Source organism: Seriola aureovittata, chromosome 15 (assembly GCF_021018895.1).
Source record: "Seriola aureovittata isolate HTS-2021-v1 ecotype China chromosome 15, ASM2101889v1, whole genome shotgun sequence".
Lineage (NCBI taxonomy): Eukaryota > Metazoa > Chordata > Actinopteri > Carangiformes > Carangidae > Seriola > Seriola aureovittata.
In genome coordinates this window covers 24,847,835-24,863,447 of record NC_079378.1, presented here as the reverse complement: position 1 = coordinate 24,863,447, position 15,613 = coordinate 24,847,835, and the positions used below count along the sequence as shown (strand labels likewise).

The 15,613-nt window shown below is 43.0% G+C and overlaps 1 protein-coding gene across 1 annotated transcript in view; it reads right to left on the bottom strand.

Annotated features, from left to right (window-relative positions):
* fgf11b (fibroblast growth factor 11b) overlaps window positions 1-12,574 on the bottom strand; it is a 39,996-nt gene extending 27,422 nt beyond the window's left edge. Inside the window, exon 1 of the mRNA XM_056398411.1 lies at window positions 11,575-12,574. Coding sequence (XP_056254386.1) covers window positions 11,575-11,767 — 193 coding nt within the window. The 5' untranslated portion in view covers window positions 11,768-12,574. The remainder of the gene's footprint in view (window positions 1-11,574) is intronic.
* Between the last annotated feature and the right edge of the window lie 3,039 nt (window positions 12,575-15,613).

Here is a 15,613-nt window from a genome sequence, read left to right as displayed (position 1 = left end):
TCTAACAGACAACTGCACATGATGGCAGCTAAAAGCCACTTGACACTTTAATTACATTTATCTGATCTTTGGTAACACAGTCCCATAAAGTGTGAAATTGAGCTACTACTATTTATCATTGTTGTTAAGTCTTGATTAATGGATTAACCTTTGGTCAATAAAATGTCAGAAAACAGTGAAAAATGTCCATTAGGATTTGTCAGAGTCCAGTGTGACGTATTCAAATTGCTTGCTTTATCAGGATCTGGAAACAGAACTTTTGGTATTTATGCTTAAAAAATGACTGAAATTATTAATCAGTTATCGAGTTACAGGGAATAGGTTGGCGATTAAAGTGTGGTGGAGTATGTAACTTGTTCTCAGGGTGGAGGGTGGGATGTTTTTTCTGTGCACAAAGTATTTAGTTATTTATTTATTTCCCAGGTTTTCTGTAATAAGCCATGAGCGTACAGTAAGTGGATCAGCACTTCGTTACACACACAACTCCTCTCTCGCCAGTTGAGACTGTTAATAATCATGATTAATCCGACCATATGTATCCTGTCATTTAGTGTGAGGTGCATTCCTGTCCTGTAGTTAAAAGAACAGCAGGGACTGCACATTATCTTTCAGGGTGAGCACGCCTTCATGTGCTTTGCAGAACTTTCACTGAATATGCCAGAAACACGAGCTGCAGCCTCCACTGTCCTGGGTATTTCCCGCAGAGGGGAGGTGTGTGACTACATTCGCCACTCCTGGGACACGTGTGGGCTTGAGTGACAGAAAACATTCGCTGATCCAGGTCAGTGGAGTGTGGGTCAAAGAGAGCTCCCTGTCTGTTTATGTACATCAGCACACAGGTGTTGTCAGCACAGCCGACAACATGTTGACTCATCAGCAGGCCTTTTTCCAAGTGACCTCTCTACACATGAGCGAGAGCAGAGAGAGAGAGAGAGAGAGAGAGAGAGCCTTCAGGGACGTGACTGTAAAAGATAATGTATATGTGCTGCACTGAAAGTCACATTTTCTTTATCAGACTCTGAAAATTGCAAATTGCTGAAAAGTGCGTTCACGGAAATGTCAATAATAAAATTCAATATGAAGCACATGAAAAGTTTATCGGCTGACAGACATTTTCCCGTGTATCTGTTTCATCAGGGAGAAATATTTAATTAAAATGTTCAGACAGAGAGCGACATAGATGAGTAAATAAGTGTTATAAGTTTTGTAAAAACATAAGAGATTATAGCCATAAGAGCATTTTGTTTATTAAATTGGATTTGTCTGTAATCCCAGCAGTAGCTGCTGCACGGTCTACACAGGGATGCCCCTCATCAATTTACATTCGGCGCTGATAATCATTTTGAAAATCACCTGGGGGAGACTGGAGCCGAGTCCTACAGTAAAACCATTCACACAGCAATTATGTATGTGTCTGTATAAATGAGGTCAGTGCACATAAGAACCCAAGGTAATCACTGTATGCATCACGGCTGCCATCAAGGACACTTAAACCCTTCTCTGCGATGTAATTGCTCTGAAAAATCAGCAGTGGTTGAGGTTTATCTCTAATCAGCGTAGTGTATGGCTCGGTGTTGGTTATCATTACACTAATGTATTTATCTGGCTTGATTTGAGCTCAGTATGTCGCTCGCTGATCTGCCTCCAGCTGAGCTGCTCTTGATAATGTTGGAGGTAATTACTGGGGGCCTGCATGACTGAGCAGCCAAGGGCATTTCTTCTTCTCCTGTCTGACCAAACTAAACAACAGGGGTTTTCCTCGGCTTATATTTTCAGGACTCCCTGACTCTCCCGTCCTTCCTCACCGTGCTCTCCATCAGTTTCAGCTGCTCTCTCTATACGTCTCCTCTCACCCTGAGTGTACTGTATGCAGCACATATATTGCATGTGCGCTGCATACATACAAGAAAGTGGGAGTCTTTCTCTTGTGTAGTGTTTGATTCTGCTTCTAATAAAAGGAGAACATGGTTCCTTTTTTTTTTTTCCTTTTCTAAACTGGGCCATGAGCTCTACAGTGCTGCTAGTAATTATCAATCTTGTGGGAAGATAGAGGGGGAGAGGAGCAAGGGAGGAATGAAATCATGAAAGCTAGTTAACAACATGGAGGCAAGACAGAGGGATGCTCTTGGTTTGTCCAAAAATAAAAGAGGGAGAGGGATGGCAAGAGCAGAAGAAAAGGGCAATGATGGAGCAAAAGAGCGATACTAAGATACAGAGTGTGACAAGCGTAGGAGGAAGGGAGGGAGTGAGGGAGAGGAGATAGGGGGAGACAGGTTGAAAAAGGATGTTGTAGAGGAGGAAGAAGAAGGATGGCTGGACAATAAGCCAGGTTAAAGAAGGAGTAGGAATGAATGAGGTGTATCACATAATCCACAACTCCAACAATGGCCTCTTCATTTACATTCAAGGCTCCATAAATCATCTTTCGGTGACAATGGCAGACGTTCACATGAGTGAGACGGAGTTGTTGCTGCTTATTAATGGTGCTGACAGGAGCATGTCAAACACGAGCAGAAGCAAATAGGACTCACGCCGCTTCCCTGACACACATTCAAAATTCACGTGTGCCTCATTAGCATTATGACAGGAACATATCAGCGACAGTTAACGACATGCTCAGCCAAGGAGATTCACAATGACGTGGTGCGACTGCATCCTTTCGCCTCGCACTTTCAACAGTCATGTTATTTACTGTATGTGCTGCCATATTTTATTCTTCAGGTTGAAATCGTACGTTCTTTACTGTGTTTTCCGACGCGTTAAACAAGTAAAACAGAAGCACAAGAGCAAGACCACTGTGCCTGCAGCTCCCCAACACACCTCAACTATCCCGTTTCCCATGGACCCTCCAGCAAGGACACAAATAGGCACTTTAATATATGCAGAACAAACAAACACAAACATTCCTCTGCACTCCCAAAGGGGTCCGACCTCTGTCAGATCGTGTGATGATCACACAAGTAAACACACAGCTAAGCTTAACTGCACAGTGACGGACGAGGAAAGATTCAGAATTCAAACCTGCATTGATTTTCCCTGCTGAAACTTAGATATAGTCCTCACACACACAGATTCTCCCACACACACGGACAAGAAGAAAACCAAGAGTAGAGACGCTTAACACAGCTTGGCACTAGAGGAGGGAATCCATTGTTGGTTTCAGCCAAACACTGTCTGAGATTAAGTTCAGCTGACACAGTTTCGATATTCGTATTTGAATAGAGACGCTCAGACACAGATACACACACTCACACAAAGAAGTGGGAAAATAACAAATGAATGTACAGTACTCTTATACAAATATGTATGACAGTGAGCAGAGCACAAACTGGACGTTTCATCAAACACAATAAAATGCTTGAGATGATGCAGTTTGAATAAGCACTGTAGTGAAGTTTGTCTCTGTGTAAAGGTGAAATTCTGGTTCACAGCGTGTGATGTGTGTTTTGCTGCATTGTTGTGCACCTGTCCATTAACCTGTACATTATGTGGTGAGTATGTTAAAGGTTCTGTAAATGAGATTTTAAACTCTGATACAGCAGCAAACTATGTAAAAGTATAGTGGAGTAACGGCGGCCTGAGCAGAGAACGAAGCCACGCCCCCTCTGTGAGTGATGTAATCTGAGTTTCTCTGTTGTTGTTTTGGAAGCTGGTCTGGTAGCATGTGCATGTTAGTGCATGTGAGACCCTCAGGTGGACTGACCATGGAGACTACTGGCTCAAATCCCAGTCGGCCGTTTTTTAAGTTTTAAAGTTTTTAGCAACCAGGGCGCCTCGGCGGCTGACCTGGTAGAGCAGCTGCTAAAATGGTTAAAAAATATTTTTTCACGTCTGTATCATATTCAGACATTGAAACAATAGTGGAAGGAGTCTGTTTTATGTGATGTTGCTGCTATGATGTCACTATGACATCAACAGGTCTTTTTGCTGTGGGCGCACGTGCGTCACGTGTGGAAAATAGGCAAGAGGCGGAGTCTGTAGATGACGCAGTGCAGCCAGTGTGTCGTTCTAACCCGTTAACATGTGCGCTGAAATGAAAACTGAGATGTTCTGCAGCTGTGACGCACACACGACGCATCCAGCGTCTTCCTGGCCTTAGTCCTAACCGCAGCGGCCCGGGTTCGAGGCGACCCGTGGCCCTTTGCTGCACGTCATCTCCCGCCTTTCTCTCTCTCCCCAATTTTCCTCTCTCTCTCTCACTGCATCTATAAAAGACCAAAAAATAACTTTAAGAAATTTGTGTGCGACCACAATAAGGATAACGGCGAAGCGTTTGCTTTGGTCTGAGATGCTGGTGGTGTAGTGCGACATCTAGTGGCAGTGATGATCATTTGTAGAACCTTGAATTATATCATTACATTTCTCAGTAAGTAGCGTTGGTATTTTCAAAATCACCAAACATTTCTAGTAGCGAGTTATTTCTTTTCCCATGCAGCAGTGGGGCAGCGTGACCAAACACTTTACTTTAATGTCTCTTGATGAAAAGGTTGCTCAGATTCAGACTGTCTGTTCTCCTCCAGATTAGTCACCGTCACTTTCTGTTCTCTGATTCAGAAATGAATCGAGCAGCTGGATGATTTTTTTTAATTTTTTTTGTACGTCCCCCCAGAGAGCGCGGGACCAGCAGCTGCCAGTGTGCCGCAGGATGTCGACCTCCTGCTGCGGGTGAGTCTCTGATACTCATGTCTAAAAGTCATCACAGGTAAATGTAAAAGAAAATTTTTACTCGTTGTCTGAGATTTTAATCTGGTATTTCAGTGAAATGTAATAATTTTCATAGTGAGTGCACACTGTGTGTACATGTTCACACAGACACGTCTTTTTGGTTTCAGAGAACCTCCTGCTTCTCTTCCAGTACATCTCCCATTCACGCCCTCTTCCTCTCACACTCTGTCTCCTCATCATTACCTCTCTAGGTGTCCTCCATCCTCACTGTCTTTCTCTTGTTAGAGGTAAATTCAATCTGTCCTTGTCAGCTTTAATCAAAGCACCCACAGATTCAATTTAGCAGGTATGTGTGGGAGGTTAAGGTGGAATCCTCAGAAAGGATGTTCTTTGTACACACAAACCTCCGCTGCCTCACTGGGAATGAGACTTAAGGCGATTGTCAACAGCCTCTCTACAGCTGGATGTATTCTCAAAAGCCAATTTTAAACTCTAACCGCAATAATACAGAAAAAGAAAATGGATCCCCCTGACCCCCTCCTGTCCAGAGTCCAACCAATAACATAAAGTTATATAAACCTTCAAAATTAAAATAAGTACATAAGTACATCCTTTAATCTTTGATAGATTTTTGCTTTATATAAGGAACCCTAAAAGATTAGAGGCAAAACTTTGTTGTTTCATTGTGGTTTAATCTGATGGGCACATCTTGGACAGAGTTTAAGCAATGAACTAGATCACCTACTTCTACGCGCGAACAGCTGCATCGACACCATGTGGTACCAGATATTTTAGATCTGACTGATGAAACAAGGGTCGTTCAAGGCTGAAAATCCCCAGACATTGGTGGAATGACCCCAACAGCAATCAAGCACTAATCTTTTGTTTGTCTTGTGGAGATGAAGACAAACAGGAAGCTGCTGTTTGGAGAGCCCTCACATTTGATTAAGGCTGGATTTCATTTGAACATTTTTCAATAACCTAGTTTTGGCACTGATGCCAAAAAGATACTTTCTCAATATTTTGCTTTGATAAAAATTTAAAGATGTTTTCTACAAAACCCTGTTTTTCTTTTTAAAAAGATCTCATATGTACAAGAAATTTGATGTCATCTTTAAGTTCTTTTGCACTTTCACTCATTTCGTAGAGAGATTTTAACTTACGAGGCAGCTGGGATACAGTGTTTCCTAACATACTCACACAGTTAGTCGGTTATACTTTATTACGGCGGGGGTGTTCAAGTGAATTGCTCATGTCATTTATTCCAACCCCGGAAGTTATGGTTACTTACAACTTCTGCAACAACAAGTAAGTTTAGAATAGAGATGTGCTGGTTTTACCATATACCTTGGAAACATACAACTACCAGCAGCATCTGTTGCTGTCATTACTGTGATTATCACGGTTTTCTGAGGGAACTGTGAACATGGATAACATCCTGTTTTATCTGCAGTTTGAGACTGTGCTGAATTTAAAGTGATTTCTAGTGAACACTCCGAAACTTTAGAATAACCAACTTTAAGTGTGTTATCTTATGTATTATGATGCCACATTCACGTTGAACTTTGACCTTTGAACACCAAATTCTAATCAGTTCATCCTCGAGTCCAAGTCGACATTTGTGCCGAGTTTGAAGTTATGGGGATATGGAGATATCACGTTCATGAGAAACAGACGGGCAACCCCAAAATAATAGAGAAATTTGGTGAATCGTGATTGGTGAATTGAAATATGTGACATCACCTTCTGTCAGCTGAGCCCTGCCCACATCAAACCAGTCATCAGCACACAAACATAGAAATCTCCTAATGTGAAGCAACCAGAACTGTTCCAACTGCAGCAGGAAGTTGTTTGTTCCCATTTCTTCCAGCAGGAAGCCGACCCAAGTCTCAGGTGTCAAAGTCCTTCACCTTCCCTCACCCCTCCGAGAACATTACAATTCATTTTCTTGAAAAAGCATGCTGAAAACTGAATCTAGCAACAGATTCATAGCAGATGAACATCATATCCAGGGTTGTTTATTCAAGCTTCTGCACGCAGCACAGCAGTCAGTGACTGGACCCACTCACTCAACATTAACCAAAACATCGCTTTTTAAATAGAGGAAACATTCTCAGCCTCCAACCTACTTTCTGGGCAGATTATTAAACAAGAGAAGAACTTGATGTCTGAAGGAAGCTGTTTTACAGTGACACTTCACATCCAGCCCCATGATTCCCCATCATCTTCCTCTCCACATGCTGCCTCCATGACAGGCTGATTCACAGCTCTTTTCAGTCCCACCCACCTTCTCTTTAATCTCCACTGGTATCTCTCCCTACTTCTCTTCCTGTATTTTTGATTACCTCTTTATCTGTGTCCACCCCCATGGTTGCCATCCGCCTCCACCTTTTGATACAATTTCCTCTGACATCAGTAATATCTTTACTGTTCTCTGTAGGCCTGTGTTTACCTCTGCAGACTGCCCCTCCCTCCCTCTCGTTCTCTCTGTCTCTCTCTCTGACCCCTGTCACAGTCAGTAAAGTTCTGATGAGAAGCTACCTAACACTGCATTGTCTGATCAGGTGTTGTTGAGTAAGCGAGTTTGTGGCCCTGATCTCTTGGGGTCAGCTTAATGCTATCCTCTGCTGGATCTCTCCTTGTAACCCGGTCTGCTGCCGCCAGCCGGGGCCCACATTTGTGCTCCGACTGTCGACTGGCCCCTCGGTGCCTTACTCCCACAACATACTACAGAGCACCTCCATGCCAAACAGCCCACTCAGTGCTACTATGTCTGCACTGTGTTTGCATGCCTTAGTTTCTAATGACTCAGGTAATAGTGTTACTGTTTTTAATTTATATATTATATTATTTTTACAATGATAAATATATATTTTTGTGTTTCTTCAGTTCCATGCACACACATGTTGTGTGTGCTCTAACTTGGAGAAGGATACTAAAGGTGAATCACAGGGGCAGGCAGTTCGATATCTCTCCCTTTTCAAGTCAGATTCCACCTTGAACAAACTGAGAGGGTGATTATTGATTAATCGCTATACATTAATGAGCTGAATTGATTGGAAAAGAGGGCAGCAGTGCAGATCACTGACAGTGGGAGAGTCTTTTTTTTTCATCATCGGTCAGGTCTGCTGTGGAAGAGGCTTCGTGTGAGGGAAGGGACTGTGCAGCGCTCAGACAGCAGCGTGATGGAGGGAGCGAGGCAGGTAAAACCAGGCAGATGCTGTGGTTGGTCCTGGGCCACATGTAAATGCAGCAGGGTTCATGTCCATGGCTAACATTTCAGTAGCTGTTGCTTCATGGCAGGAGTAAATATAGTTTGTGTGTGCTGCTGTGATGCTAGTAAGACTGAAACTCTCCTCCTCTGTGAAACCACAGATCTACCACAGAATGTATTTCCCAGTTAAAAGGTATTAACTTGTGCAAATGACAAACTACGATGTGCACGTTACAAAAGATGTGACTGAATGCTAATGTCTAATCTCGAAGCATTCTTCAAACCCAACGAACGTTTATAAAGTATTTAATATATATCTGCTCAAAATCCCAAAGTGTTTCAGACATGCTGTTCACAGTATGTTAAATGAATAGATTTCTCTGACACGTTTTCTGTTTAAACTGCAGCCGGTGTTAGTTTACTTGCCTGTAGGTGGCAACATTAACAGGTCTCGTGGGTCTAGAGAGTTTTCTTATGTAGAACAGGGCTGACAGTGAATCACTTCTCCTTGTGGACGAACTGCTGAGAGTGAATAAGCAGATTTGTGATCTGTGAGTGAGCTGGTGTTTAAAATGAATCGTTTATTTCTGCCCAGTCTCATAGAAATTACATTTATATATAACTGATTTGCCACAGCAAATATGTTTTGAAGGAAAAATAACGCCGACCAGATTATGGCCAGATTTTCTATTAACATAATGATATGTTGTTAATTAACATGTTTAATTGTAATGTCACACAGAGCCTTACAGCTCAGACGGCAAATAGGATTTCTCGGGACAAGCCAAGTCACTGATAACGTTCTCATGAAATCATGATGATAATAACTCGCTGTGTGTGAGCGTGGAGCCTTTGCATTCAAGTCCATAATCAACCCCTCTGCCAGTGCAACACCAGAACAACATCTGGTATAATTATGTAAATAACTTAAGCCCCTTTCACACTGGACAAAAAACCACAAACACTCTGGCTTCTGTCCTCAGTGTGAACAGATACAATCATCATTCAGTCCCAGGTCAAATGACTCTGCAGTGGTCACAGGTATTCATCCGCTCCAGCTCTGATCAGCAGTGATGTAAACGTGACACACGGGTGACCTCGCTAACGTTCGCCGGCTCACCTGCTGGTAAACCAGAAACACTGCGGCTGCGCCTTATTTTTATGGGCTGCGGTCTGTGGGCTACACACATTACGGCACAGCTATGCTAACAATGCTAGCCATGCTAACTAGCTGCTAGCTGCCGTACAGGCCCACCGATTGTGCGCTTCGCTCAAAGTACAGCCGTGAAATAACTTTTAAAAGTGACATTTACCGACACGGTGGCTAGCAGCTTGTTAGCATGGCTAACTGTGTCAGTCGGAACAGAAAGGCAAACTCGTCTCCTGGCAGCGTGAAAGGAGTCGATCTCCTGTGATCTCCTGTGATCTCCTGTGCTCTCTTTAATGTGAAAATAGAATTAACTTTCATGAAACACAGGAACCGTCCAGACGATACAGAACAGATGCAAATTAATGGCTCCACACATTTTTCCAGGAAATAAAGCTGTAATGACACAGTATGTTATTTCATTATGTCACATTTTGTAAGTCTGTTAGCAACACAGAGGAGGAGGTTTCTGAACCACTGAATTGGATGATTGGCATGAAGCTACTTTCCTTTTAATGTATTGAACCAGTACAAATAACTCTTTATATGAAGATATTTTCTTTTACCTAAAAATATCACCCAACAAGCTGTCAGGACTTCCACAGTCCCTGCCAGAACAAATTCAGGTCATCAGGCTTTCATATGTTACGCTTTCTTCAATTTCCACTGTAAATACTGTACGGTATCATCTCTGCAGCACATCAGTCTTTTAGCCACAAGGTGCACTTCAAAGTTTTTGCATCACAATGCTGTTTAAAGCAAAGCAGACGTGAAGAGGGTGGTGCAGAATGAAATGAAAGTCCTCATCAGGCACAAAGCTGTGCTCATCGCTCATCATCCTCACGTTCAATCTGCTCAGATGCAGTCTTTCGCTGCAGGGGGGAAAAACACTCTAAATTCACTGTTTCCTCCTCAATCAGCCATGAAAGTGTGTCGCCTCTTTATGAAGGATGTTTGTTCACTGGCATTTCTGTAATATGCATAATTTAACTTAAGCATACTACACTTACAAATTGTGCACGAATAAAGAAAAATATTTCTCAGTCATGACTTTAATAATTTAAAAGTGTATCAATCACACCAAAGGAGGAGAGGATACTGCACAAATAAATGGAGAGGTAACGTTGTTCTGTCTCCTGAGTTAGTGCAACAGTTCATTTAGAAAAAAAACCCCACAGGAGTTTAAATATCAAGAAGTTCAACAAAAAATTACTTTCCATTAAATGTTAAACGTGGGAAGACATTGTATAATTTCTGAACAATAGTATATAACCAGTTTAACAACAACACACACTGCACCTGCGACCACAACATCAAGGAGGTTGTCTGTTGTGCTATTCTTGTTGTGGCACATTTTTCTTTTCCATTGACAAGTTTTGATAAGACAGAGTGTGGGCAACACATGACGTACTTCTCCATTCAGAGAGAACGTACATCAGAGAACCTGCCACACTTACCCAGCACAGGACAGGTTTTACCCACATATGATTCGTGGTGCAGGTGTTCATGTAAGATTTCCCTCCACTTTTTAAATTGGTTCAAAAACGTTGTTATTTTAGTCATAAATTTTACATATTGTAACAAAAAGGACAGAGTAATACCCACGAGTGTGGGTCCGTCCAGACGACATGCACTGAATTATATGTAAAACTATATCTCCATTACAAATCAAAATCCCAACCAGTTTCAACCAGTGAATCTTCCACTTATTGTGAATGTGTGTCACTCACTGGTTTCTCTATGAATTCAATTGATAAATCTCTACATCTGCATATAAATGATTTTTAGTTTTTACATTTGAAGTTTGTTAACTAACCATTTCCCTCCATGCATGAGAAAAGTCTGGTGTGCTGGAAATTCCAAATCCTGCTACATGGGACAAAAGTGTGCAGTTGATTTTGTGTGAATATGTGCATCAAAGTGGAGAGAGCTCAGCTAATTACACAGTTTATTGTTGCTGCAGATCTCTGCATAATTATATGTTTAGAAACACAAAAGCTCCATCAGTTGTATCTAAAATCATTTCATCAGTTTTGCATTTATTCAACAACTTGTTTTATTTTCACTTTACGAAGCTGAGTACAGCAGGTACTATCGGTCAGCGTATCAGGTGAAGCTGCAAGAGGTGGCTGCCCCGAACACAACTGCTAAGGTGAAAGTATCAGGTTTAATGATTTATGACAGCAACAGATATCAAATGTGTGCTTAAAAACCAGCTGTGATGCTGTGCGGTTCCTTCCTACTGATGGAAGTGAATCATTTCTAAAGCTGTTGATCGACTAAATAAACCAAATTCAATTTGATTTAAATGGAAAAATAGAAACTGAAATAAAATGCATTAAATTTGAAATCTTGACTTGATGACGACACAGTGAATTACTGAATTTTATAACAAATGTATTTTTTTAATTAAAAAACAAAACAAACAGAAAACACTCATTGGTTTTCAGTCACTTACTGAAAATGTCACATACTTTTGTTCAGCTTTCATTTCCAACACATGAGCACGAACAAGCGGAGAAAGATGAAAACAATAGCAGCGACTCACCCGGTCTTTTGTCGTTTCGACCTTTTCGACCCCCGCATAGTCGTACTTTGGAGATCAGGACCAGGATCTGTTTCTGGCACAAGGACTTGTTGCTCTTAGGGCAGGGCTTGCGCTTGTTGGTTACCGGTCGGTTGGCTTGGTCGTCCTTGACCGCCCGTTTCTGTCTGATGAGAGAGCTGGCGAGAGCTGCCATCTTCCCCCCCTCTCACCTTTGGGAGGGGGGTGCCTTCCTTCCCAGTACCCCCTTTACTGGTTTGGCTTTTGCTTTCCTCAAAAAACTAGAGTAGGACGGGTGTTTTAGAGAAACCCCCACGGGGGAGACAGGCCGTCTAAAGTGGGCGAACAGGGAAGAGTTTAGTTGGAGGGTTCCTTGGGAGAGGGGAGAAATGGAGGAGATGCAAGTTCACCTGCAGTCCAATGTAAAGCCTCCACTCTGCCCAAAAATAAAAATCTGACACTAACGGAGCGCACGGAAAAAGTGCCACAGTCACATCTTCAGTTTGACAGAAAAACCAGTGAAGAAGGACTGACTTTTAACAAGGGGAGGATGGAGAGATTTCTACCCCTCTTCCCCACTCATCTTTCACATCAAAATGCGCCTCAACAGCCAAGTTGAAAATATTATATTGTAAAACGACTAACCTACTTTAAATAGACAGCACCAAAGAGGAGGTGCTCAGATGACTTTACATATAAAAACACTTTTACTGAAGAAAAGTGAAATCATTTTGAATGCTAAGAAGCTCTTAAAAGCGCAAAAGAAATCAAACTGTTTGTCACCATTTGTGCAGTCCACAGAGGTCCAACTTTGCCTCCCATTTAAATGTGGCAGCATGGAATAATGAGCTGAGAGTCTAGGCGGTAATCCAGCCGACTTAAATCCAGAGGTAGAACAGCAGGCGGGACGTTGACGGTCTTTGTCGGAAGGAAGCCGGGAACGGAGCGGAGACATGGACACAGACAGAAGGAGATTCCTCTTCTGCCTCCGATGGCACGCTCCTTTCCCACAGTCCTCACCGAACCCCCTCCTCCCCCTCCCCATCTCCCTCCACCTCCTCCCCCTCCTCCTCCTCCTACTCCTCCTCCTCCCATCCAAAGTCAGCGAGTGGTTGTGAGAGTATGTGTGCGTGAATTCCAGCAGCCACCATCAGTAGAGGTGACATTCATGAGAGAGAGAGAGAAGAAGAGGAGGGGGGGGCAAAAAAGAGCGAGGGAGACAGGAGGGAGGGAGGTATAGAGGCTGTGATGTGTGAGAATGAGCTTGGTGGGGGTACGGGGGGGAATGTGGGAGAGGCGGGTAACAGCCACTTCAGAGGCTTCAGTTTTCTTATTTTACAGCAACGTCCCTCAAAAAAAAAAAAAAGACCTCAATCATTTTGACAGAGAGAGAGACAGAGCCGGGGGGGGGGGGGGGGGGGTGCTTAAGGTGCAGATTGTGACAGTTCTCTGTCTCCTCGAAAGAAACAGCATCACCCATGTGCTACCTTCCTGTCAGACACACACACACACACACACACACATCAGCATGTTCTGTAGTCTTCCCTGCTCTAATTGTTTGTCTCCAGTCAGTGTTCTTCTTCGTCTCCCCCCTGACATCCGCTCAGACAGTAGTAACCTCCACAGTCTCCCTCTGATCTGTTTCCTTGAGCTCCACATATGAAATAGAAGAAGAAGAAGAAAAAAAGACTTTGTTCCCCAAAACTGGCATTTAGTGTCTGACATGGCTGACTGCTGGCTTACGCTAACCCTGACAGAAACATGAGCTTGGACAGATTGAGTTAGACAGCTCACCCTGCCAACACACATACACACACACATGCACGCACACAGTCGTATCACCCGCTCTCCCTCAGCACCCCCCACCCCCGCCCCCCACCTGCAAAATGCCCAAAACAACAGACACACATGTGCTCTGAGTGTGCACACGCACTTCCCTCATTTGTTCTACTTCCATTTAGATACAACTTCAAGGGCTGACATCAGAGATTTGCTCCAATAATTTGGTACAAAACAAACTTCCACAGTATCAGTAGAGAGCACAAATCATGCTGACATAGTTTCCTACAAAATAGTGGGTGCTGCTAAACGAAGATGCCCTGCAGTCAAGCATTTCTGATCTTGTTGAGTTGCAACAAACACAAGGTTTATACAAAGACAAACAACGACAGACTGGAGACAAACTGTGTGTTTGGAGGAACAGAACGAGAGGCTCCAACCTTTACATTTATTTCTATAAAATGAAATCAGCTTACTCTGCTCCGCTTATATTTAATCTATGTGAAAGTGTCACCTCCTCCTCCGCCCTGAACAACCACAGGTCGTTTGTTTTCAACCCTCTGATTGGAGCCATACGAGCGTCCCCTGAAATAGCGCCCCCGTGGCGGCAGGCCTTCCAGACCTCGGTCACAATAATAAACACGCGGGCTGTACCGACAGCGGTGTACCTACCTTCGTCTCCATGGTTACTACAATAATGTGATTTGGGTTAAAAAAGGTACTTCCTCAACATTACATTATCTTTGTTGTCAGGGTTACGAGATAAACGGCTGGTTCACATGGGAATCGAACGCCACTCTCCTGTGTCACATTCATCCATCCACCTCCTCCTCCTGACGTGGACCTCTCTTTATCCTGCATCACCGACACTTTCACCGTTACTCCTGTCGCAATTACTACGACCACTAGATGTCGCCTAGCAACAAAATATACGACCTGCGGGCTTGAGGGCGGTCTCAGACTTTTACTTCATAAATCAAGGCTCAACATTTTGCACCTTGAGTCTTTAGTACAACTGAATATAAAAACAGCAGAAACAGCTCTGGCCTCAGACTCAATAATTCACTTCACCATGTGAGAGCCGATCAATCCCGTTTTATTTGGCATGGCGCGTCTTTTACAAGCCGATTGCCAGGGAAACCAGCAGTGGAAGCAACTTGAAAATGCAAGGTCGATTCAAATCGTTTCTAACAATGCCGAGCAAGGTCACCGTCTCTCAGGGCTTGATTGACAGGTGACAGCGGATGTTTGGTCACCGTGGAGGGACGAGGGCACAGCGGGGGCGGAGGAGAGGGAACCTCAGATGAGATAATGCACTTTGTATTGACCGGAAAACAGAATAGAGATTTTTCTCCTTTTCTAATGATCGCCCCTCCCGCGTCCTCCGACCATCTCTGGCCACACACTCGTCTCATTCTCCGGTTGGAGAATCAGTCTCCTAACGGACAGCACATTACACACATCTCCCCAGTCACAGGCACATGATACCAAGTTACACCAAAAGAAAGCTAAGTAGGGATTGTTGAACAGTCTCAAGGTCAAGAAATGCTTCCATCATTACAATCGTGTTTCCTGCCAAAAACTAAGTGACTCATTAAGACCAAAACCATTTCATTTCTTCATAAGAGCTATCACCTGTATAAACACAGCCCAACTAACAACTAATCACCCACTATGTCAGGACTCTGTGTTACTCCCATTAGTTATTTCCAATTTATTACCATAGAAATTCAATTTTTTGGTCTTGCTCAAATGCAGTTTATGCACACCGCAGCGAGCTCACTGTTCAACCACGTTCTTAAACTCACATCTGGATTGACTGTGCAAGCCCAGCTGTCATTACTGACATCTCCATCAATAAAAACACAACACAGCAGGAATCAAAATGAAAGTAAGAAAATTAAAAATAGAAAATAAGCATTCTGTCACGTGTCCATATTTGAATTCTCATCAGGCACAAAAGGGGATTAAATGCAGATGTTTTACTGAAAATGCCACATGCCACAATCCCCGCATGCATATCAAATGTACATGGAAGCCGAGGGTATTAACAGCACATCCTCTTTTTTAAAGTGCTTTATGTTGCAATGTTTTTTCCCAGGATAATGATTCCCAGGTTTTAGTGCCTTCCCTGTTACCCAACAAAGACTCCTATAATCTTCAGTAGATGGGATGAATACTCTGTTAAAGGTTGGAAATTTGGGATTGTTGTTTTAGGGATAATTGGTCTGTATTTGTATCAGTGGTGGAAAGTAACTAAGTA